The 26484-nt window shown below is 32.8% G+C and overlaps 3 protein-coding genes across 3 annotated transcripts; 2 read left to right on the top strand and 1 right to left on the bottom strand.

Moving 5' to 3' along the window:
- Nucleotides 1–148: 148 nt before the first annotated feature.
- Nucleotides 149–1530, bottom strand: LOC131617645 (protein VAPYRIN-like). The gene is made up of 2 exons (XM_058888902.1): nucleotides 757–1530; nucleotides 149–660 (listed from the first exon to the last, which is right to left on the bottom strand). The coding sequence occupies exons 1-2, from the start codon at nucleotides 1414–1416 to the stop codon at nucleotides 244–246; spliced, it is 1077 nt and encodes a 358-aa protein (XP_058744885.1). The 5' UTR covers nucleotides 1417–1530; the 3' UTR covers nucleotides 149–243.
- A 4512-nt stretch (nucleotides 1531–6042) lies between these two features.
- On the top strand, nucleotides 6043–11201 carry LOC131619553 (sister chromatid cohesion 1 protein 1). The gene is made up of 21 exons (XM_058890641.1): nucleotides 6043–6095; nucleotides 6336–6404; nucleotides 6495–6553; nucleotides 6645–6689; nucleotides 6848–6867; nucleotides 6960–7036; nucleotides 7198–7312; nucleotides 7693–7771; nucleotides 7854–7923; nucleotides 8137–8249; nucleotides 9042–9115; nucleotides 9197–9343; nucleotides 9435–9609; nucleotides 9704–9783; nucleotides 9872–10001; nucleotides 10100–10190; nucleotides 10298–10422; nucleotides 10506–10587; nucleotides 10674–10786; nucleotides 10882–10969; nucleotides 11066–11201. The coding sequence occupies exons 1-20, from the start codon at nucleotides 6043–6045 to the stop codon at nucleotides 10962–10964; spliced, it is 1800 nt and encodes a 599-aa protein (XP_058746624.1). The 3' UTR covers nucleotides 10965–10969; nucleotides 11066–11201.
- An 8934-nt stretch (nucleotides 11202–20135) lies between these two features.
- Nucleotides 20136–21262, top strand: LOC131617644 (uncharacterized protein At3g28850-like). Its single transcript, XM_058888901.1, has one exon. It carries the CDS (start codon nucleotides 20289–20291, stop codon nucleotides 21039–21041), a length of 753 nt encoding a protein of 250 aa, XP_058744884.1. The 5' UTR covers nucleotides 20136–20288; the 3' UTR covers nucleotides 21042–21262.
- Nucleotides 21263–26484: the final 5222 nt, after the last annotated feature.

Raw genomic sequence — 26484 nt, 5'->3', positions numbered from 1 at the left:
TTTTCATGTTGCCGTTGTATGCTATTAACCTAGGTGCTGCAAGATTGTTTGCAGATTCTTCTTTTTCAGTTTTTAGCGATCTTAAATTTGTAATGATGGATATATTTTTCAATTTAAATGAATAAATATTTTTTTAGTAAAAAAAAAATAGAGAACCAGAAAACAACTTTAATTACGATTGGATTGAACAACTTCTATTAACAAAGAAGCAACTTTTATGGTTGATTACAAAAAATACAAATTTTAAACTAAGGCAAGAGAAAGGGCGGACAACGCTCCTTTCCCTACAAGAAACTCACACACATCCTCATGTCCCCAAACTCTAGCCAAATACAAAGGCGTCACACCCTTCTTATTCATAGCATTAACATTCACACCCTCGTCAACAAAAATCCTAACAGTCTCTAAATCCCCACTCTCCACCGCCATATGCAAGGGCACATGACCTTCATCATCCTCACATTCTAAATCCAACCCTGCCTTACAAAGCATTAACACCACATCCTTGTGCCCTTTAAACGCCGCAACATGAACCGCTGTTAAACCATAAGCATCACGGTAACTGAAATTCACACCTCTTCGCAACAGTGTCTCAACTTCCTTCACATTTCCATTCCTTGATGCCTCTAACACCAATTCTCCATGCTCCACATCTTCCACCTAATAAAAAAATAATCAATACTATACTTATCGAATAATCTAAATTAAGACGGATGCACGGTTTTTTAACTAGTTATAAAGTGGACAGACACTCACGTGTTCTACTATGTTCGTATCTGCCACGTGTACATCATCGCGACGCTTGAAATTAACAGATCTAACGGTCTCGTGAATTCTCAATCCAGCTTCGAGGAGAAGATGAACCATATCATCTGGATCAGCTAACTCGGAAGCAACCCGGAGAAGCGAGTTAGACTCGTCGAGAGACAAACCAGACAACACAGAACGCTGCCGTTTAATCAAACTTCTAGCAGTCTCCAAATCACCGCGAGAAACGGCGTCGCATAGAAGAAACGAACCGATAAAAGCTACTTTGAGTTTGATATCGTAAGTTGAGAATCCGTAAGGTCGAGAAGCGAACCATGAGTTGATGGAATCGGGATGAGTTGAATCGGACGAGTTGGATGTAAATTCGGCGGTTTTGATGAGGAAGCGGTCGGAGGGTGAGCGAGGGTAAGAGGGAGGGAGATTGGGTTGAGGTTTGAGGATTACTTGGAAGGTGGAGATGGAGAGAGGTGGAATGAGTCCACTCGGTGGGTTAACCAGGAATTTGTTGGGTGATGAGGTTTGGATTTTGAAAGCTATTGGTGTGGTTGAGTGGAGTGATTTGAGATGTACCGTGGCTCGGCATTTGGTGTTCAGTGTGAATTCTATCCGAACCTCAGCTGGTTCGCATACTTCCACCAGCTTCTCCATCTTCCAAACCTGGGTTTTAGGGTGGATCTTTAGGACTGGAAAGTGGGATTCAAGAGTAAGTTTTTTTTTGGTTGTGTGTTTATGTGGAAAGAAGAGAATATTGGAATTCACGTGACAAATGCGACAATGGAATCTGTAAAAAACAACTGTATTACTGAATAGAGAATCACTTCTTCTTTTTTTTTTTTTTTGTAAAAAATGGGACTGGAGAAGTAAATAAAACCAAACTAACCGAAATACAAGTTCAATAAAAGCTATAATTTGAAATACAAGTTAAATAAAAGCTCTAATTTAAAATACAAATTTAATAAAAGCTATAGCACGAGGATAATTTATTAATGGTAAGAATTATACTTCTAATTCATATTCTAAGGGGAATTATATTTTCACTAAAAATAAGTTTATTGTAGCCGGTATTGGTTTAGGAATTTTCTCAACAAGTATAACTCTCTAGCTAATTGTGATAATGCATTAGATGATCAAGACTGATCGAAGATTTAGAAGATTGATGCGTTAGAGCGAGTCTGAAGTCTTGTGTGACTTATGAAACATGATAGAATTTTAACTAACTTCAACAAAAGCAGAAAGGGGTTGGGGTCTGCAGCCTACATGTTGTGTGGGAACGTGCGTGAAGATTCTCTGCATGGGTTTCGCGATTGCCCTAGAACCATGTAAAGGTGGTCGAAGATCGTGCCGACGAATATGGTTATCCGTTTCTTCCAGTTGGAGTTCGATGCGTGGATATCTTTCAACGCCAACAAGAGAAGGAGAGATGGTATCGACTAGAAGTGCATTTGGGCTATGGGGTGCTATTTCCTTTGGTTGTGGAGAAACAAAGAGGAGCATGCAGATGGTTTTAAGCGTCCGTTTGACCCGAGAGCATACGTTTGTTAGAATGCAAAGGAGTATGCTGAAGCTGTTAGTATTACTAACACCCATTATGGGAAGAAAGAAAGAGATTAACTTGATCGCTTGGTCGCCTTCGAAGAGAGACTGGGTTAATTTAAATGTTGATGGAGCTAGCTAAGACAACAACATTCCTGGTTGTGAAGGAGTCATTAGAAACAAGTATAACGCTTAGGTGGGCGGTTTTGCTAGATTACTTGGCGAGTGTAATTGTTTTATGGCAGAGCTTTGAGGTATTTTTAAAGGAATCAAGCTTCTCATATCTTTGGGTTACCAAAAGGCTGAAATTCATGTGGACTTTATTTTGGTGGCCCAGGCTATTGAGAGAGGGTGTTCTAATATGCAAGAAAGTTTGACGATCATTAGCAAATTATTGGGAACATTTGAAGATGTTAGTTTGTGTCACTCTTACAAGGAGGCGAATTGATGTGCACGCATGTTAGCTAATATTGGTTGTAGTGTCAGGCCAACTTTGCCTTCTTTTCTTCGGTCTTTGATAGTTTATTGAGTATGTTAGAGGATGATAGTATAGGTCTTTTGGTCACTAGATTGGTGTGTGTGTGTAGTTTCCTTTGTTGTTTGCGCTTCAACCCTCTTTGTTCAAAAAAAAATCACCATTTTATCCTTAAACTCAACATCAATACCCATCTAATCATCAAAATCAACATCAATGTCCATCCTTATGAGGTATTCATTAATTCAATCAATGGCAACAATTAAAAGTTCTTTCATCCTTATGAGGTATCATTATTCACATTATCAATTACACATTTAGCCTTTTAGGATATTACCATGATTTATTCCTACGTGTTAGCTTTCCAATGCTTCAAACCACACATCAATTGGAGTAACGAAACTCAAGTTATGGCGAAAACAGGGAAACCAATCCATTGCTACAGGGGACCAATTGATTGTTCGGAATATTTTGTCCAACATTTTTCACTCGAAGCACAGAACCAATCAATCGCCACACCATGAATTCAACATCATACATTAATAACATAATATTTAACACATCTTACTGCACAGATTAATCTTTTATTCCATCAATTAAGCCACAAATTCATTATCAAGCTCATTAAATTAAAACATATCAACATAAACATTAAACTCAGAATTACTCATACAAATTTGCAGGAAAATTAATTATTAGCAGAACACGAATTTCACGTCATAGCTCAATAAAGAGAGGCTTTGCCCAAACCATCTCAAGATTCGCAAAACTCATTAATGGAAGTCAATAAAAAGCGAAAAGGGAAAGAAGATAAATAATCTTCTTTATCCTTCATGCTTAAACATCCATAAAAATGAACAACCTCCCCTTACCTCGAATTCGTAGCAAGCTTCGAGTTGCAACAATGGCATTTCTCTCTTCTCATACTTCTTGCTCTACTAGGGTTTTCCCTGACTCTGCTGACAGCTTATTCTTCTCAAACAACTCCTAACTCTAATTCTCCTCTCTATTTGAATAAAATCCTAGTATTTTTTTAATTCACTAACTCCCCTCAATTCTCACTAATTCCGCCTGTCCACCTTAATTCTAATTAAAATTTTGTGTTCCTCCCAAAGCTCAATATCTCCTTATTCTCTATTAATTTGATTAAATAAAATCATAAATAATTTTAATAAAATTTAATAATCTAAAAAATTATAATTAAGTTAAATAAGTACTCTAAGTTCAATTAAAAATATTAAATTAAAAAAAAACCGGGGTGTTACTCATTCGTCCGAGACGGGTAACGACAAGTTTAGAAGTTACACCATCTTCCTTTGTGGCAATACCTATATTGTGGCGTTGTATGCGTATCGAGCTTGCTACATGGGCGAGGATATGAAAAGCTACAAGAACAAGGAAATGAAAATGGAAAAGGTTGCTCAAAGTAGAAAAATATGAAGATGTTAGATAATTTTTCCTAAAATATATAGGAGCAAAAGCAAAATCGGGTGGGGTTTCTCGCTCCAAAATCCATCATGTCGTGTTAGAAGAACAATGGTCTTGATTCCAAGAAAGTGCATAATAAAGGGTTCATATTAAATGCCTTTTCAAGACAGTTGATTAATTATGAACCTTTTGATGGAGAATACCAACAACCTTCATAAGGAACCTTTTTATGGGAAACCTGAATCTCATCCAACTATGCTCAAGTCAGGTGGGACGAGTTAAAGGTCTTAAATCAGAGTTAGCAAAGTGATCACATGCTCAAAACGTGGCTTGGATGTACGTGTCATGAGATTTCCTTAAAAGGAGAAGAAATCCTAAAGGCACGACATATTTCACTAAGCCTAAAAGGCTTTATCTACTTACCCTAGGGTTAGATGAGAGGATAGTATTCTTGACAAATCATTGACTAAATACCTCTTGCTTGGCATATCTTAGGCAAGGTCACTACTACTATACTCACCACAAATATATTATCTAATATTTGAGAAATACTTTTAAACACACTTAGATTGAGTGTTTCAAGTGTTTATAACATGAGAGATTAAGTCATAAATTGAGTAGAAAATACAAGATCTTCTTATGAACCAGGAGAGCTATTTTCTTATAATTAATTTGTAATCTCTCGATTAAGACTCTTAATTGACACGAGATAGAATAACTACTTTATCCTTAAAGTAGGTTGGTTTGATTGAATTGGGTAAACTATTTTCTACGTGTTCCTGTTTTTGCAATTGTGATTTTGTTTGCACTAGTTGGCGATTTATCATTGCTTGACTATTTAAATTTTGGTTGTCAGAATTCTTTTCCAATATATCAAGTGTTTAGTGTATTTGATCTTTGAACTTCACAATTAAAGTGTAGATAAAAAGAAATGAATTAGTTAAATTTAATTATTTCAAAGAATTATGACGGGAAACAAATGATTTATAACCCAGATGAATAAAGTGTATTTGATCTTAAAATTTGTTGAATGATTTATATATTTGATTTATATTTGAGGCTAAATAAATCAGTTATTTAACAAATTTAGCAAATTTAAGAAAAATGGTTCAATCTTTCACCATTGCATTTCATAACTTAGATCAGATTTAATTAGCATGCCAATTTTTTATATATAATTATAATAGTAAATAGATGTCATATGAAATAAGCTTTGGTTGCTAATTTTATTAATAAACCCAAGAGGAAATATAGGAAATTGTTAATAAATACATGATGACATATTGCAAAAGAAGATAATTGTTTTAGTTAAATGACATGAATTTGAAAAACTAACTTTCAGCTAAATATAACACCCAAACGCAGCCTTAAACACTAAAAGACAAAAGTTCGTGTGAAAATTTTTAAATTATTACAAGTTCAACTTTTCATAACGAATTCGCTAGGCTACTAGTCTACTACAGACGAGAGAAAAAGTTGTTGATTCACATGGGCCCACTCCAACAGCCAAGAATACGTGAAACAATAATCTCCCCGTGCCACACCTCACTTCATTAAACTTAAACCGTTGATGAGTACACGTGGATAAATCTTGTTCTGTAGCATTGAGCAATTCTGTACATACCTTGGTAACTTTATCAAAGCTCACTATTACTACTACGTCCCTCACCATGGTGCGTTTCTTGCTTGTTGCACATTGCATTTGGCGGGTATAATAACAGATTTCACATTTCACAGATTTTCATCTTTACCCATTTTTTTCACTCTTTCTTTCTCTTTCATTTTCTTCAACAATCCATTAACCCTACTCTCTGCAACTTCATCTCCATAGCTAAAAAATGTTTTACTCTCATCAGCTTCTTGCTCGAAAAGCACCACTCGGCCAAATCTGGTACTTCCATCACGTTTTCGCGTTTCGTTTACTTTAATCTATCGTTTATTTAAACTGCATTTGAATTTACATGTTCATTTCTCTGTTTCTGCAAAACTTAGTCTCAGTAGAACTGATTTTTGCAATGTTGAACTTGTGATTCAAAAATAGAATGTAAAATCGTTCTTCAGCTTTTGCGTTTTTTGATTGTTGCTAAAACGAGAATCGTAAATCGTAATCGCTTTTTTGTTTATAATGAAGGATGGCTGCGACTATGCACGCGAAGATAAACAGAAGAAAGCTGAATAAGCTCAACATCGCTAAAATCTGGTAACGATGATCGATAATCGATTATTTATATGCATGTTTTTTCTTCTTTAATTGAAATCGTTATGCGGTGTTGTTTTTGCTTGTTCACAGTGAAGAGATTCTGAATCCAGCGATTCCCATGGCTCTCAGACTCTCTGGAATTCTCATGGGTACAAATTACAATCACACACTCTTTCTACTTGATACTTCTTTATTTATTCTCTCTGTGAATCTATTTAATCGATGTTTCGTTTTTGTTAGGAGGAGTAGTGATTGTTTATGAAAGAAAAGTGAGGCTGCTTTATGGTAAATTTCTTGACTCCTTGTTTTGCATGATTAATTAATTAAATGTTTGAATGATTAAGTTGTTTGTTGTTTATCTGTTTCAGTACTCAAAAATTCTTAGCAACATTACTGAATTATCTATTTGGCTTTGATTTTAATTTTATTTTTCTTTTGTGCAGATGATGTTTCTCGTCTTTTGGTATAAAATTCAACTTCTACATATGTTTTTATTTTTAGATAGATTTAAATTTTACTATATAATTGCTTTAATTTAAAATTAAATTGTGAAAGGTTGAAATTAATGAAGCATGGAAGGTAAAGAATGCCCCGGATCCTACACGGCTTCCTAAAGGAAAATCTCGAGCCAAGTTAGTCATATTTGCTCTGATTAATAATTGTTTTGAATTTTAACTTGTTTATGGTTTGAAATTATGGATTACTTAATAAGCAGAAGGACAAGTTGTTTCTCTTGCATTTTTCTTTCATTTAATTCGATTCCCCTTTGCTATGTGTATTAACATTTTGACAGGAAAGCGGCAATTACTGGAGATGAAGAACAGATGACTCGGGAAGAAATTGAACAGTCCCTTCGGTCCAATGCAGCCCCTACAATGGGGTTCCAGCAGACATCTTTTTTTTCTATGGTGTGTACTGTGTAATCTATTGTTTAGAAAATGCATATAGTATTTAGTTTAATCATGTTGATCATAGTGCACCGATCAGTTTATAATCTACTACTAATGGAAACTTTTCCTATATAAAGGCGGCAATCAATTTGTAAACTAGCTTCGACTCGCTATCAAATAAACTAGTTTATTTCATGATAAGATAATGTTTGATTTGTTGATTGTTATTAACTTGGTTACTTTGCCGTAGACAAATATAAGGCATTAGGCCTGATTCCCAAAACAGAAAAATGTGAAAAATCCTTGCAAACTGTTTTTGTTTTCCTACTGTTTTCTTTGTTTTTCTATACAGGGGTGGTTGGGCACTTGGGCTTATCAATGCTTTTCTATTGTTGCAGAGACTTGATTCTTTGGATGAACCTAATATTGGTAATATAGGCAGAGAGGAGGAAGACCCAATGATTCATCTCCATCAAGGTTTTCATCTTTGAATTTGTTCATCATTTACATGCCTGCATTCTGTCTAATTGTTCCCATGCTAACTCTTTGACATTCTCAGCTGCTCCGGAGAATATTACATTAATGGACTCTTTCCAAACTTATATGGAGCCACATAATCGATTTGAGAGGTTTGTGGCTGACACCATCCTTCTTTTGTTTGTAATTGCCTTCTTAGTTTTAAGCTTTGTGCTACTGCTATGTATGTCAGAATTTAGATGTAGTTGTAAATATTTCCATGTCTCATAAATCAATGAACCAACAATTAAGCTCATTCTTAAATCCTAAAAAAATGATTTATTATTATCATCATTTACCTGTTTGTTTTGTGAATGCTATGACAGGTTTGACATCGAAGGAGATGACGAAACACAACTAAATGTAATTTCAGGGGATTATGCTGAATTTCCACCCGTGCTTATACCCTCCCCACCTCCACCAGATGACCCAAAGAGAGGTGAATAGATTTTCAATAATCCAGATTGTTTTATCCATATTGAGTAGATTATAAATTGTTAGAACAAGTAATTCCTTCACCTTAATTGCATAACAGTTTTTTAAGCCATATTTTCAATATTGTGTACTCTACCGCAGTAGTTCATACTAGTATTTTTGGGAGTAGTGAGCTAGAACAGAACTTCCTTTAGAATCAATAAGTATGAATTATTTTCCACCCATTTAGAATTTAATCAATATTGCTCGATTTGTTTGTTCTCTATAACTCTATGAAATGGTTAAGTAATATGTTTGGCATTGAGTTAAAAAGCATCAAAATTTTCAGGAACCTTGCTAAAAGTTTGAGTCCTTTCGGTTGAATTCATTTTAATTTTAGTCCGTGTAACCCAGTTTGGCCACATTTTATGCAATACATTGTGTTCTATAAATACAGTAAGAGATGTACTGACTAAATACAATGTCTCCAAAGGAAACTACAATATCTTGGTAGCTGCTACCAAGGTTATCACTTATCAGCTGTCAAAAGCACAAGTAAAAGTTCAATTATTATTTAATGTGTTGGATTGGGGGCATAAACAAGAGTTGGTCTTTTGTATTTTGATTTTTTATTTTGATAAATTGGAATACTTTTTGTTAAAAATGCTTTTGTTTCCATGTTCTTAGCAAAGGATTCCCTTTCTAGATGAACTAAGACATCCACATTCTTTTAGAAGCAAGTCCATGGAACATAATGCTCTAAAGATTCTTCCCATGTATATCTTTTTGTTCTGTCACTGATATAACTATTCTGCAGATGATGCAACTGAAGACAAACATCCTGAGCCCCCGATCATTCAGCAAGATGATGAAAACATGAATGCTAGAGCGGTACTATATCATTTATCTAATCAAAGAACATTATGATGTTGTGAAAACAAAATGACCAACTGCATAAGTGCAATGCCACAGGAACCTCGAAGGCGAGGGCCAAATAAAAGGAAAAGAGGAAAACCAATACAAATGGACGAGGAGCAAACCACAATCCCGGCTCCTAGATACCAAAACTGGCTTCAAAACACTTCTGATTTGGTCTCAAAAAGAGGAGGAATGAAAAAGGTTTTCAATTGATATTCATTTCCATCTAGACATCCTTTTCCTATGATTTAGACATCTATATACTTAGAGAGTGTAATATTGCTTTTCTCAGTTGCAGCAGCGACATGGTATCATGTCTTCAATTAAGATAGCTAACCTCATGGAGGTGCCACCTGTTGCGCTAAATGAAGGCTTGTTTTCAAGTGTAAAGAAAGATATATATTATCCAACACCTCTCCTTGACTTATGGATTAAAGCCACTCAACCACCCCATGATTCACCTTCAGGTCTGTAGAGTCTCTTTTATGTTTTTGTGAAAGTACTCTACCTTAAAGTTGATAGAGTTAAGCAGAAAGTAACAAACATCATTATCTTATGCAGTTAGGGTGACATCACATCATCCTCCAGAACCATCATCAACATCACCTCCAGGAGTACAGAACAATGATTTCACAGGATATGTTAGTCTCCTACATCCATCTTTTGGTTTTCTCGTCCATGTTTTAGAAGGATAATAACTTCATTCATGATAAATCTCCAAATGTGAAGGGTTTTGAGGAATTTGATGGTAACCTAGACAACCTATTTAATGCTACGGCAGAGAAGGTGCGGACGCAGATCCTTGAGAATGGTTTGAGAGTCCCTGAATCTACTCTCCATGCCTCTTCAAGGAAATCTGGTGTGTTTCATCTTAATTTGGTGATTTGATCATTTGATCATTCATTTTAAGTGTATGCCTGTAATATAACTAACAATTGCGATGCAATTGTTCTTCAGACGGTTTTGCAGGAGGAAACAGTGCACTTTCCATTCCAAGTACAGCATCTGAACATGGTTATTCCTCACAATCAGACTTGGAGAGAGGAAGGTAACACACAATTTGAATTTTCCATTAACAAATCCAGATAAATTTCAATCTTTTCATATCCTACTTATCAAAATCGTGGTCTGCTAAAGAAGTTTGTCAAATAACAGATTCAGAAAGAGAGTGCATTCATCTGGAAAGAGCAGCGGAGGGCTTCCGACAGTAGATGAAAATCTTAAGGCTGGAAATTTCAAGTTACCTAGGTTGTCTGACATTGACCCAACACCTGATCAAGGTACATTACTTGTTAAGGCTCCTGTAGTTTTTATAATCTTTTATCCACTAACACATATCTGACCCTTGTAATTTTCTTTTCAGAACTTCTTGTGGAGACAGGACCCACACAAACACAAGGAAACACCAATCTTCCTAATGACAAGATGACCGAATCAATCCACGCGTATGAGTCATTTACTCACCTATATTATAAATAACATTTTTGGTAATAACAAAGCTTTTTGTTTAAATTGATTTTGAATGTTACAGTCAGCTGAAAGCACATTTTAGCACTGGTGGAGTTCCTGAATCTGAATCCTTAGATGTCCTAGCTGCTGGAATGACCAAAAAAGCAGCCGCACAACTTTTCTATCACACCTGCGGTATTATTACTTACAAGTTACATTAGTATTATTCCTCTAATGATCTGAACATCATCACCATGTTTCAATATATGTTTTAATTTTGTCTTGCATAGTTCTTGCTACCCGGGATGTCCTTAGAGTTGAGCAAAAGGAGGCTTATGGACCGATACTTATCTTTAAAGGATCTCAAATTTGACGAAGGTTTGGTTTCCTCCCAAATCAAAAGTTTCTTACCATTTCTATTCTCTTCATTGAACTTGTAGAACATTACTAATGAATTGTTATCTTTAATAGCAGGTGGATGATCATGTTTAATTTAGGAAACAAGAGTGACTCCTCTATAAGCAATTATTAGTACCTCATTGTACATCACACGGCTGGATTAGCAATCACTAAGATTTAAAATTTTATAGTATTTTATTTGTTATTATTATTACTAGACATTTTGGATTATTGTATTATTCTACAAAACAGTTAGGAATATTGTTTTATACATCTGTCTAATGAAATTTCCTAAATTATTATGAGCATGATTAGTTTGGATATATAATATTGGTTTAAATCAGTTTTAATTTCTCTATTTTTTTTATTTTTTTGAGTTTTAGTCTTTCATTTTAATACTCGAATTTTATTGATCTCCTGCATATATGACAATAATAATTATTTTTAGTGAGCTGATAATGCCAAATGGTTTATTCAAATACCACAATCTAGGCTGCATGCATGGTCTGATTTGCTTGCATGTAGTGTAGGCAAAGTAATGCAATCAATAAGCTTAAAACCATGTTAAATATTTCTTTTCCACTTTCTACTTTGTTCTTCATATAATCTTCTGCTAGTTGCTTTTTTATTTTCAAAATGATGTATTGAGATTGTGTTTCAAGACGGGTTGCTTCTGGTGGACATTGTATTATGCAATTGATACTTATTCACTTGCTATCTTTCTTGCATGTTGTCGTGTTCATGACAATGTATTAAGTAATGTAAGGTGATTACATCCAGGCCCGGTCTTTGGGTAAGGCAACAAAGGCAGTTGCCTAAGGCCTCTAATTTTAACCAGCCTCCATACATTTAAAAATATTAACTATTAGTACTTAGTACTATGTTTATATCATTAAAATTTTAGGTGCGCACAGTTTTGAGGTTCTATTATATTTATTGTTGTTTGGTTGTCACTGTGCTCGCTCTTGTACATTTGTTTAATTGAGTTATAACTTAGTTTTATAGTCAATAGTGGTAAACAAATAATTTTTATTTTTATTTGTTTATCTTTGTAAGTTTTAATCTTGTATAATATTGTTATGTAGTTAGTATTTTATTTTGTTTTAATTAAGTAACTAGTTACATTTTCAAAAATATTATTTTCCACTATATTTATTTAACAATTTTTTAGTCAACAATTTTATTTTGGCAAAGCAATACATCTAGTATTTAAAATATATTGGTATGTAGAATAATATATTCAAAATTCAGTTTTATAATTTTAATATTTTTCATTTAATCTTAGTTTATACTTTTTTTTTTGTGTCTGCTGTGTATATTTATTGCTTTTTTTAGTAAAATCTCATTTTAAAATTTTGAATTGAAATGTTTAAAACACTACAAAAATAAAAGAAAGTAAAAATAAGTGAAATTAGTTGAAGCTTTAGAATCTATTATATTTCAACAATGATTAAATAGATTAGTTTTATTATGAATAAAAAGATATTAAATAAACTATAAAAAATTAGATAGAAATATAATAATTTTATTCAAATATTTTATAAATATTTTATTTTAAGATTTGCCTTAGGCCTCAACATGTGTTAGGCCGGCCCTGATTACATCTTGCAAAAGAACGAAGGGACAATTAGTGAAAGAAGTGGAAACTTTCAGCTTTCGCCTCAGAACTTGTGGTAGCCTAGGATGATGAATCATAGAGAGAACATAATAACTAGTCCTACATTAGTTGGTGTACCCTTGTTTAGAATGTTTATATATCTTTCACTAACTAGTCATTGTGTCGACTAATATAGTAAAGAAATGTGGTAAGTTGGTAACTATTGGGCTTCTAAGCTCACAATGCTTTATTAAAAGTTTTTAATAAATACTTAAAAAACAATTAAAATCATTTATTATTATTAAAATTTATACTAAATAATATATTAATTCGAATAAATAAAAGGGGTTTGCTAACTTAGACACACTTTTTTTTTTATGAAGGTCTATTTTAGCAACATGCATCTTAGGGTGCATTTAATTATTTTTTTAGTTAAAATTTGCTAAAATACACCTTCATAAAAATAAATGGTTGTATTAGCAACATGCTTAAGATGCATTTAATCATTTTCTAATTAATGCTTGCTAAAATAGACCTTCATAAAAAGAAGTGAGTCTATGTTAACAAATCCCTTAATAAAATTATTAATTCATATTAATTTCTAAAAATATTTTGAAAGAAATAAATTTAAATAAAAGTATTAATTTATTTAACAAAAAATATTAGTAAATTAATTATCCTAGTCAATATTACCATTTAAGAAAAATAAATTTTTTATTCTAATTATTATTGTCACATATGTAAAATTAGAGGGGGACCAACAAAATTCTGAGTAAGGTAAAGTTTATGGACCTGAAAACTGGTTTTAAAATGGAGGACTAAAACTTAAAAAACTTAAAAATAGGGGATCAAAATTATATTTAAGCCTTTAATATTTGGAGACAAATTTACATTTTTTATAAAAGAAATGTAATTTGTTTCCTCTACTTGATGGGGTTATAGGGTAATATGATGTAAAAGACATTGACTGTTGTTCTGGACTAAGCTTGAAGCTGTCTCACCTTCGGGCAGAGTCCAATCCACGTCGAGGACGACCCAAAATACTTGCCCAATCTACTATAGCCAGTGAAGAGCACATTTCTCACTTGCTCCTCGACCGAAGACACGACATGAACTGTCTCCCACGTTGTGCACGACTAGCATAACGATTTTGCCTCTTGTAACGGGAAATTCGGCCACGCCTCCGAAGATCACTGAGCATTTGATCTAGGATGGTGAGCATGTGTTGCTCTCCCCCACTTGCACGTGGAAATCTTGGCAGTCATCCATTATGAGTTTGGATATCCAGCATATAATGGAGACCATTGGCCCAACACCGGGGGCTCACTATAAATACCATCCTCTATAGGAGGGTCAGTTATTCACTTTCTATACTCTAAACCTTGCTACCTCTACAACCGATACTTTAGTATTGAAGTGTCTGTAGAGACACTCCCTCCTCCGTTGATTCCGCCAAGTCCACGATGTCCGCCGACTATACTACAACTTTATGATCCCGGTAAGATCAATTGTGTTTGTTGATTCAACAATTAGGTTGTAGTATCTGTTAGAACAAGATTTATTCTGATCAATATTCTTAGTTTTGATGATAACAATGTATATGAATTTTGTATAAGACAATGTGGTACTCTAATCCTTTACATTTTCCATTTCAGGAATTATATAAGGAGTACGCACAAATCAGCGCTAGAAGCACTGACTCAGAAGGTTCAAGTATGCAACATCAGAACATGCTCTCGCAAGACATCAGAAGATGGTCTAGAAGAATCAGAACATGGTCTATGAAGCATCAGAAGAACATGAGATCAGAAGCAGAAGCACTGAAGTTCTTATGGTATCACGCTAAAGCACTTCAAAGTCAGAAGACAAGAAGATGCTCTGCACCAAGCTGTTTGACTCTGATTATTCAAACGTTGTATCTACAAAGATCAGATCAGAAGCAAGTACAAGATGACAGGCTACTCTGACTGACAAAAGGAACGTTAGAAGCTACAAAAGGCAAAGTCAGTAGAAGCAGTAAAAGCAAGGCTCGAGGCAGTTGACAAAAGAGTGAAACATTAAATGCAAAGCTGTACGGAACACGCAACGCATTAAATGCTCCCAACGGTCATCTTCCCAAACGCCTATAAATAGAAGTACTGATGAGAAGCTGAATACACAACTCTTGCGCAAAAAAAAAAAACAGCTGTCAATTTGAAAAGCTCTCAAACTTCATCTTCAACCTCACTTCACTTGTAATATCTTAGTGAGATTTAAGCTTAGAACTTAAGAGAAATATCACAGTTGTGATTATAGCTTTTTAAGAAGCATTTGAATACTCTTGTAAACATTTATTTTACATTGATTTGTAAAAGGTTTCTAGAGTGATCAAGTTGTGATCAGTAGACTCTAGAAGACTTAGAAGTTTCTAAGTGGTGTATTTCCTAGAGTGATCAAGGTGTGATCAGAATACTCTAGAAGACTTAGAGGGTATCTAAGTGGAAAACCATTGTAATCAAGATTGATTAGTGGATTAAATCCTTAGTTGAGGTAAATCACTATAAGGGGGTGGACTGGAGTAGTTTCGTTAACAACGAACCAGGATAAAAATAACTGTGTTATTTGTTTTTATCTTAAGAGTTTTTAAAGTCACACTTATTCACTCCCCCCTTTCTAAGTGTTTTTCTATCCTTCAGTATCTACATTAATAAACCTCTCATCCCATTCCAATAATCTAATCAAATATGGAATGAAATGTGAGTTGGCCATTTAAAGTCTTATTATCATCCCTTCCTGACTTCAACCAAACAGGCTCAGAAGGTTCAACTAGAGTGCTAATGAAACCACTCCTGCATATACTGCTTATAATTCCAACTTGGTACATGTTTCACGATATTACTACATCCTAATTTGGGACTGATCAGTTGGATTGATGCCCATCTCAGTAGGACGTCCTTTCCTCATTGAGGGAGAGTAATATGGATAAACTCGCACTTGAGGGGGAGTGTTGAAAAAGAATAACTAATGTGAGTAGTGTGGGAAGTCCCACATTTGTTAAAAATATGGAGCTAGACTTGAGCATTTATAAGTGGGAGAACCCACACACCTTTCACCATAAAACTTTGAATGAGTATGCAATTGAATGATCGTAATTCGCAAAATTTGTCAACATAAGAATTACCTTCACACTATGTGAGACGAGACATTCTTTTAACAAGTGTTGTAAGATTGACAGTGAAATTTTAAAACGCATGATAAATAATATATAATATATCATTTTGTACTCTTAATATATATATATATATATATATATATATATATATATATATATATATATATATATATATATATATATATATATATATTAACATGTGTAGTCTCACGTAATTTCATGTAAATGTGTGACAAATAGTAAATAATATAATTTTTTTATTAAATCTTTTTAATTAAAAAATATAAATAAAAAAGTTAGTATAAATTGAGAAAATGTGATTGTAGTCTCACGTAATTTCATGTAAATGTGTGACAAATAGTAAATAATATAATTTTTTTATTAAATCTTTTTAATTAAAAAATATAAATAAAAAAGTTAGAATAATTTGTAAAATGTGATGAATCACATTTTCTCAATTTATACTTTACTTTTGAGTTGGAATGTTCAAAAGAGAAATGACTCAATAGAAAATTGTTAAGCGAATTAAATCAAAACGAATACTGTAAAAATCACTTTTAGTTTAAATGTGTTTGAGTTGTTTTCTAACAAAATCACAAAGTTTAATTCAATTTGCAGTTTATATTTTATAAACTGAACCAAATTAAATAAATCAAATTATGTTACAAAATTTTATGAATCATTATATATTTTTTAATTTTTTAGAGAAATCAACCATATATATATATATATATATATATATATATATATATATATATATATATATATATATATATATATATATATATATATATATATATATATATATATATATATATATATATATATATATATATATATATATATATATATCATATTTTTAATATGATATTTATTTTAATTTATAAACTAATAAAAAAATAAAATATTATTTATTTATAAATACTATTAATTTTATTTGAAATGAATATTATTATATATTTATTTAAGGATAAAATTGAAAAAAAAAGTTTTGATACATTACTTATATATATATAAAATATAATAATACTTTAAATTTATTTAAAAATGCAATTTCATATATATTGTCGTTTAGGCATTAAGGGATGACAATTTAGCTCATATTTTATGGATATCCGTAAGAAATACTCATAACAGATAGGATAAAAATCTGCAAAATAGATACGGGTACACGCACGGGTAATTATTAATTAAAATAAGCGGGTATGAGTGTGGACACAAGTACCTTACTACCCATCTTATCCCAAATCCGGACTACATATTTATATAATGTCATTTGTATTATTATATAAAAAAGCACATTTATCAACTTTTAAAAAATATAAAATATATTGCTATTAAACTATTACACATTTTAATTGAGGTCTTTATTTATTTCTTAACTCAACAATAACATCCAATTTTTTTTTTAAATTGTTAAAAAAATTTAAAATTCTATGATATTTTATAATTAATTGATTTAATTTTATTAGAAACGCAGGTAAATGAGTACGAATTTAAGTATTGAGGTACTCGTAAGATATGAGTACAGATATGAACATTGATACCACATGAGTTTGGCCTCGGGTACGGACATTTTTCATACCGCGAGTATGAGGACATATAGTATTGTATCCCGATCATTGCCATCCTTATAGGCATATGATAAAGTTGTAAGATAAAATTCATATTTATGCATCAAATTATAAATTTAATTGGACAATAAATTTATTTTATAATAATGTATGAATGATGAAACACAAGTTTATTTTGTCCTATATATGTGTATGTGTGACTTAATAAAAATCTTATAAAAACTGAATCAAGTGAACCAACTCAAACCACATCAGTTTAGTTTGGTTCAATTTTACTTTTAAAAGTTAATCGAATTAAATCAAACAACATATTTTTTTCTTCTAATAACTCAAAAAACTTTTAACTTCAAAACCGCCCAAATCACAACATTAAAACCCTTACTATGATTTTTCCGTTTTTGAAACAAATCAATTTCAAAATGTCAATAGACTGAATAAAAATCTGATTATTAATTAATTGGTTGAAGCAGTCAGACCATTCTATTTTGAATACATTAATATTAATTATGAGAAGGAATCCATAAAAAAATATTAAGTTAAATCTGAACCACTTAAAATTACAATAGCTAATAAAAAAGAAAATAGGTAATAAAAAAGAAAATGTTAAAGGTTCGGAGATCCACACTTCTCCCTGGATATGGATCCTCTATTCCCATTTTTCTCATGTTTTTTCTGCTCCAATTCTAGTCATTCATTCACTTTTTTTATTTATTTATCTATAATGAGCTATTGTTATTAGGGGTGTTCGCAGTGCGATTTGGGCGATTTTCACAAAAAAAAATCATTCGAACCGCAAGAGAAAAAATCGTTCGGTTTGGTTTGGTTCGGTTGATTTTTAGAGAAAAACCAAACCAAACCAAACCAATGCGGTTTGATTCGGTTCGGTTGGTTCGATTTTTTACAAATATTTTATTGAGTCATACATACACATATAGATGACAACATTACTTTGTATTTAGACATTCATACACTATCAAACGACAATAAAACTCGTCATATTTTGACAACAACTTTCTATTTAATATGTAAAAATTAAATTAGACAAAAGTGAAATAATAAATATAAACTAATAGCATAAAACAATATAAAAATTACTATAATGAAACAAAAAAAATAGAAGAGACGAGAGATTAGTGAAGATGAAAAAGAAAAAAACAAAAGAGTTAAGAGATTAAAGAAGATGATGTGCGATCAAAGCGAAACTGAAATAAGGAACATTTGCATAAAAATGAGAACGTGAAAAGAAAGAATATAAAAGAGTGAGATTAGAGAAGAAGAGAGAAGATGTATGTGACAAAGTAGGCGCGATAATGCTATTAGAGATTTAAGAAGATCGGGACTGAAATCATATTTGTAATGATGAGAAAATTATTCGTAATCATAATGCTAAGGTATAATAGATTTAAGTTTGAGTTGGATGTGAGTTAAGTAAAAGTTAGGTTGTAACATAATGCAGTTTGATTCGGTTTGGTTCAGTTTACAAAATACCGCAAACCGAACCGAAACGTGCGATTTTTTAAAAGATGACTCCAACTAATTCGAACCAAATACAGTTTTTTTACGATTTTGGTTTGATTTGATTTAATTTGAGATTTTCTATTGAGTTGGTTTGGTTTTGAAGATTCATAATTACTATTTTGTGATTTATCCACCGTTAGATTACAAAATAGAGGGATTGCTAAACCATAAAACAACAGGGGATCCATACTGCTTCTCCCTCTCACATGGAAATCACAACGAAGAGAATCCATGTTCATTAATTATATGTATATCCTCAATAAATAAACTATTAAGATCCACTTACAAGCTAATTTATATCTTATGAAAAAAAAATTATTTTTATTAATATATGTTGATTCGGTCAAAGACTCTTTTATTAAAAAATGCTTTTAACATTAAACTATATCTTTCTGATCAAATCAAGTTTATTATTTGTTCCTTATAAAAAAAAGTTTATTATTTGTTTTTATGAATTATTAACAAAAGTATTGATTTTTCTACTTTTAAACATTTTTCATTAAATAAAATATCAAAATTTTAATTATTATATAGAATATCAATTATCAACTGATCTTATCTAGTACATTTATTTTTTCTTTTAAAAATATGATTAATATTCTTTTCTTTTTATAAAAACAAAAAATATAAATAACATTCTCAAACAATATACACATAAATATATAAAATATTTTTTTCATTAATTTCTGTAACAATATTTCTTGCAATTAAATATGAATTCAATTTTTGATGTTAAACAAACTTAATCAATAGTTGTGTATGCACATCCAATTGCAAAGAGGTAAATTCCAATATGTAACATTCAACTTCTTCTCTATCTTTAAATTTTTGTCATTAAACTACTAGATAAAAAATAATTCAATTTTCATATAAAAATTAAAACATCTTAATTCATCAATCATTCCCTCTCGTCTTTATCTTTATTATAAAAAATATAAATTTTCATAATGTATTTAGACTATATATGAATTATATACCTTGTTTATTTAATGTATTTAAAATTTAAAAAATTTTCTTGTAATAAAGACCAGCATTTTTTATTGTTATAATTAATTTATATAATTTTCAAATACTAATAATATATAAAATTAATTTTTTGATAAAGAAATAAATGAAACTAGTAAAACCACCTACATATTAAGCACCCCCTGGTTTTCTCTGTTGGTTATAAAAAGCACACTGGTATCACTTTCAATGTGCAAAGAAATGAATGTTAAAATTCCTTTACTGGAAACTATTTTCCGTATAAAAAAATGAAAAAACAAACGCACATGGTATAGTAGGTAAGTTATCATTGGGAACCGAATCATGGATTAAGACTCCAAAATATTTTCCCTTTTATTATATATTCTCAAATCCTTCTCCTTTTCTCTCTCAATTCTATCCTCTCTTCATTTTTCACTCCACTATTTTCCACCCAAATTCCCTTTCCTTTTTTTCTCTCTTCTCTCATCCAAAATGTGGCCAGAATGGATAAGTTCACGGCGTCACCGCCGCGATTCGCCACCACTGTCACGTTCACATTCTCTATCTCGCTCCGTGGACTTCTCTTGTTCATCTTTCAAAGACATTCATACCATTCTCAAAGACAAACCCGATCCAGAGCCAAACAGTCCGAAATCTCCTTCGTTATTCCGTCGAGTCCGCATCTCCACCTCCGTCCTCCGCGCCTTAGCCGCCTCACACACCGCTCTCCCACCGTCTCCCAAACACGAACTATCTCCATCTCCATGCCTCGACCAGCGTATAGTCGTCTACTACACAAGCCTCCGCATCGTCCGCCGCACCTTCGAAGACTGCCGCGCCGTCCGATCAATTCTCCGATGCTTCCGCGCCGCGATCGACGAGCGCGACGTTTCGCTCGACGATCGGTTCCGCGACGAGCTGCACGAGATTCTAGGTCGGAAAAACGTGACGCTCCCTAGGGTTTTCATCGGCGGTGTTTACATCGGCGGCGTGGAGGAGGTTAAGCAGATGCTGGAGAACGGTAAACTGAACCGTTTGATCGAACGGTTACCGAAGAGTAATCAGATTGGTTGTGATTGCTGTGGAGGGTTCAGATTTGTAATGTGTGATGAGTGTAACGGAAGTCATAAAGTGTTTACGGAGAAAAGTGGTTTTAGAAGCTGTTTATCTTGCAATTCTAACGGCTTGATTAGGTGCCCTGCATGTTTCTTCGTGCTGCCGCGACACACCAAATTGATTGCTTAGTTTTTCAGTTAGTTACAGCTCACAAACAACTCAGCAAATAGAATCAAATCAAATAACTGAAAGAAAAAAACTTAGGTTTTAATATTTTGTATATAGTCTCAGCAAGTCTGAAATCTCCAAATTTTAGGGATTTTAAGTATCTGAAATTAAAGAGTATGTCGTTGTAATCAAATATTCAGAAACATATACATACTCTGCTCTCCTAGTAGTATTAATGACAACTCTTTTTATTATAAAAATTAAAAACCACAGTAACGCTAACAAATTTATATTATTGTATGTCATGTTACAAGTTTATCAAGACAAGCAAATTATTCATTTCAAAAAGAAAAAAAAAATTCTGCATTTTCGGTTAATGATTACAAGCCTAAAACTACAATTTAAAATTCATAAATTTATATTGCTAAAATTTTTGAATGACTATAATATAGTGCAAAGAAAGTAGTCATACAAAAATTTGAAAAACTATAATATAGTGCACAGAAAAAGTAGTTATACAGAAAGTGGGACTAGGCAAAATTCGTTAAAAAAAGTTGAAATTTGAATTTATAGAAAACCATTTCAAGTCTATTTTTTTATAAAGTATTTTGTAGGGATTAGGGAAATCGGTATGAGACCCCTATTAGAAAAAAAAAATCCACACAACCATTCTCGTTTTTATAAATGTGAGAAAGAAGAAAAAACGTTTTTTTTTTAAATGTGAGAAAGACAAAAAAATGTGAAAAAGAAAAAAAAAATATAACAATATTCAAACATTTATTCCAAAGTTTCTTTAATTGCCAAGGAATTAAGGAGGAGTTAGACAAAGTTTGTTCTACCATTAGAGAATCAGTTTCAATATAAATTTTTTGCCAATGATTCTTAGAAGCAACTATTACTGCCCTAATCATTGCTTTGAACTCATCTTTAATAGAGGAGGGACTTTTTCATAGAATGGAAATATGAAATCTCCATGACTATTCCCCCATCATCATCATCATCATCATCAAGGTTGGACAAGATAATGGTTGGTATTCTATTATGAAGGAAAGGAAATAAAGATGTCTAAGATTATGGCAAGTTCTAGTGACCTTCATTAAATAACTCTGAGACTTTGGTTGAGGTACTGATTCCTTGAGAAGCAGTAAAATACAAGTCTATTTCCACGTGAAGAGATTGGTCACACTAAGCATATTGCCGAAATTTGATGTCATTTCCTTTGCCCAAAAGCCAACATAAATTACCATTGAGAAGCTTGATTTCAATCTTAATCCCTTGCCGTATGGAGGAGAAGATGAGATGATTGATAACTCCATAAGGTCTCCAAGTTCTGGCTCTCAAGATTCTTGTCCAAGGCTATATGCTAGTCAGCCTATCCCAGCTCGATTTCAAGTTGCTGGCCTTACTGAGGATGTTGGGGGGGGGGGGGGGGGGGTGTTAAACCAAGGCCTCCATCTGAGAGAGGAGAGCAGACTTTCTTCCAAGCTACCATGATCGTCTTTCTATTACTAACATTGCCACTCCAAATGATAATTCTAGAATCCTTTTATAGGCTTTTGAGAAGAGAGACATGCCCTGAGTATATAGTGGTTGTGGTTGTGTGACTAATCCTCCTTTGGATCACTGACTTGACAAGCACGGACCGCCATTGATAAGATGGATCTCTTCTAAGTTGCAAGTTTGAAAATGATTTTATCCGCTACAAGTTACAGATAGATGCACTTGACCCCGCCTTTGAAAAAGGGCACGCCAAGGTAATTGTAGGGAAAAAAAAATTCTAAAGAGAAACTTGTCAAAATAATTAAGAAATCAAGTCTTCTCATTGAAATAGAACTTGAGTATGTAGTGAAAAGGCTGGTTAGGGAATGTATGTTGGTTGTGCTACCTGTATAGAAGATGAATATATATCAGCATATAGAACATGAAATTGAATGTTTGTGTTTCTAGTTCCTTTTAATCAAATGAAGGCATCCATCCAAAACAAGATTAATGATGTTTCTACTAAGCACCTCCTCATCGAGGCAAAAGAGTAAATGGGACAAGGAATCACCTTGTCTCACACTCCTAGTGCAATTAAAGTAGTCATTTAGAGTACGATTAATGGCCACATAAAGGGAAGCAGGAGAAATGATTGATCTTATTCATTTGGTATGTCATATAAATTTCCCCAACTTTTAAAGGAATTAATTTAATCCAAGCCTCCGTGAAAACCTCATCTTCAATAATCTCAGGTACCAACCCATTCATGATCACCGAATATGCTTCTTTGACCGAATATTCACTTTTAGACTACCTCCACACATCCTTCACATTATCCCTCAAACATATTCCTTGTATTTTTTTCTTTGAGTTCCTCCTCTAATTTCTTGTTTTCCTCATCCAACATACACTCCCACCTATTATTCCACACTCGTTTCACATCCACATAATAAAACACCGTACAAACACTTATTTTCTACGACTACTCTATATAAACTCAAATATTCATTCTTCAACCTTCTCTCCATATGTAACACCCTTCTAACCCACAAGGAATATTTGTAATATAATACGAATTACATTAAATAAAAATCACCAACAAGGACGTCACATCGTCATATAAACTTCATAAACAATAGTCCTGCTCCGTAATATGGGTTCTCAACAATCATTTAAAAACTAAATTTTATTTAACATAGCAACACACAAATAAATTATCTCGTAACAGAATTCACAACTTAAACATCTTTAGAAATATTTTCATAAATCATCAAATAAACCTCATGCTTCATGAATTATAACTCAAAGCATCAACATCAAAATGTAATTCGAACTCAAATAATCAAAGTGAACATAATAGTTCTAAACATAACGACCCCATCCCCAATGTTACGTATCAAAGCAAGACTCCCTTCAAATTTAAACAACGGTAAAAGGACTCCATGAGGCTATCCTCAAACTTCAGCAAACTACTCTTGATTACCTGCGCGTTACCCATGTGGAGGCAACATTCAAACAGAAAGGGTGAGTATTTCATAATCATTATGTAAGACATAAGGAATAGATATAGTAGTTGTAAACAAATAACCAACTATACATATACCAATACAATGTATCCATCATGTATGCATACTTACCCACACCTGCACATCATCACATATTTACAAGCTCACCTTACGGTCCAATCAGAATTATCACTTAAGTATTACACATCATAACTAATCTGTGAGATATTGGATCGAACTCTAGTATAGTCGAAGGGTAGCTTCTTGGTTCGACAGGATTAAGCGTGAAGTCGAAGGTTGTTCACATGCTTGTGTTGAAGATGCTAGGGTTGTTAGCATGTTAAATTAGGTTTAGTGTTTAAACCCTAATTTGTTAAGTTAGCTTGTTTATTAAGTTGGCTTGTGTAATGGGCCTTGTGAAAAAAGCCCATTAGTTAGTATGTTAGGTTTTATTATAAATAGCATACTAGTCTCTCATCATTGCACACAACAAATCCTAATTTAGGATGAGAGAGGTTATTTGTTATTCTTGTAAACTTGTAATCTTGTTTTCTAAGAGAAAGTAAAAGAATAGTAGTTATAACCAATTCTTGTGTTCTTCTTCTTCCTTGTTCTTTATTCATCCCTTATTTTATACTTTGTTCTTGGCATTGAATTCACAACATAATCAATATCATATAACCATACATCATTACAACAATGCAATGCAATAACAATGGACTCATGCATGTGGTACCGGTTCGTAACTCATGACTCCATCATCCTTCTCCAAAGATCCCCACCATAGGATCAATTCCCGCTTGAAACTGGAGCACATCAACAAATTGCACTTATTCAACACAATGAGATTAAGGGCTGTCACTGGACCAAAGGTCCTACAACACACTGGACTATCGTCCTACAAATATGCTATGAATGCATGATGCTCAACATCCCAAAATCAACGACCACGGCTAGTCAAAATGACATCATCATTCATGTATTCTTCAAAGTCATGTCATCATTCAAGCATACAACATCACAAGCATCTTGTTCAACACAACACACAAACCTCAATTAATCATGTTATCAATCAACACAACAACATTCACCAAAGTCCAATATAGAAACACAAGAATTCCCAAAACCAAGTTTCATTCAAAATTCCCTATAAACCTACCCAAACGTACATAGTAAATTCCAGAAAACTCAAAAAAATTATAATAAAATATAAGTTACCATATTCTGAAATCATTTTTCAAAAATATAAGTTTTCAATTTTAAGGACCGTGCTAAGCACGCCTATACCGTACTAAGCTGGCTCTCTATTGTAAATTGGTTCTTTTTATTTTTAAGAGCGCGCTAAGCGGGCTCCACCGCGTTAAGCGGGATCTGTGATTCTGCAGAAAATTCATGTGCGACCTGCATCATATCAGACCCAAACTGATTTTAATCCTTATTTTCCTGCGATTTAAGGTCTATTAACCTAGTTCTAATATGGATTAATCATTCTAATCACAAAAATACCCATATTCATCATACCTCTATCATTCTTCATCAAACCCTAGACCTTCAAATCCTCAATAATGGTGGATTCGAGCCTAAATCATGTTATTAATCACCAATACAACAATCAACAATATCATACATCATATTAATCATGCAATCCAAACAATTCATCATGGTATTTCATCAATATCATCACATTCACCATAGAATCCCCGAACCCAAACCAACATACAATTATCAATCCCTTAAGGCAAACATAATAATTAGGATAATCTCATTACCTTAGATTATTATCTTGATTGATTCTCTTCCCGAATTCTACGATCGTTCTTCTTCTCCTCTCTTGCCCTAGCTCTCTTTTCTTTTCTCGTTTTCTCCAAAATTTTACGACTAATGAAATTCTCTCTCCTTTTCTCTTTTTACCTAGTTAGGCTTAGGATCCCTATTAGTGATATACCTAATATGCCTTTACTAACTCTTCCTCATTATCACTTATTTTATTTTATTTAAATAATAACAATGCTAATTAGGCTATTTTTATATTATTATTCTAACTAACATCTTAATTCAACTACCCCACACACATCAACATAAATATCATCAATAAATCATCGTGACTCCTATAATCACATCAAAACATCAAATAATAATTTAAATAATTAAATCAAAATATCGGGGCATTACACCTTAACCCAAGGGTCCTCCCAAAAGATAGTGTCCTCTCCGTCACGAATCTCTTTATATAACTTGTTCTCAAACCATTGTTACTTAAAGCCCCCACCCTTATACCCATAGACTGAACATTTCTCAACCACAAAGAACTATATTTATCGACCCTATACCCTCCACTGCCATTCCCCCCATACTTACAACTTAAGATTTTAGCTCACAACCAATCTTTTTCATTTAAAATCTCCCATTTCCACTCCCCTATTAAGGTCAAATTAAAGGTCTTTAAGTTTTTTTATCCCTAGACCCCATTTTTCCTTTTC

Source organism: Vicia villosa, linkage group LG7 (genome assembly GCF_029867415.1).
Source record: "Vicia villosa cultivar HV-30 ecotype Madison, WI linkage group LG7, Vvil1.0, whole genome shotgun sequence".
Classification (NCBI taxonomy): domain Eukaryota; kingdom Viridiplantae; phylum Streptophyta; class Magnoliopsida; order Fabales; family Fabaceae; genus Vicia; species Vicia villosa.
This window is presented reverse-complemented; position numbering and strand designations above follow the sequence as displayed.

What these genes read in the sequence shown, in the direction of transcription:
- LOC131617645 (XM_058888902.1), bottom strand. Translation starts at nt 1,416, where the DNA reads ATGGAGAAGCTGGTGGAAGTATGCGAACCAGCTGAGGTTCGGATAGAA. An exon ending in ATACGAACATAGTAGAACAC is followed by an intron (nt 661 to 756) that starts GTGAGTGTCTGT and finishes TTTTTTTATTAG; the next exon opens with GTGGAAGATGTGGAGCATGG.
- LOC131619553 (XM_058890641.1), top strand. Translation starts at nt 6,043, where the DNA reads ATGTTTTACTCTCATCAGCTTCTTGCTCGAAAAGCACCACTCGGCCAA. An exon ending in CTCAACATCGCTAAAATCTG is followed by an intron (nt 6,405 to 6,494) that starts GTAACGATGATC and finishes GCTTGTTCACAG; the next exon opens with TGAAGAGATTCTGAATCCAG. An exon ending in ACTTTTCTATCACACCTGCG is followed by an intron (nt 10,787 to 10,881) that starts GTATTATTACTT and finishes TGTCTTGCATAG; the next exon opens with TTCTTGCTACCCGGGATGTC.
- LOC131617644 (XM_058888901.1), top strand. Translation starts at nt 20,289, where the DNA reads ATGTGGCCAGAATGGATAAGTTCACGGCGTCACCGCCGCGATTCGCCA.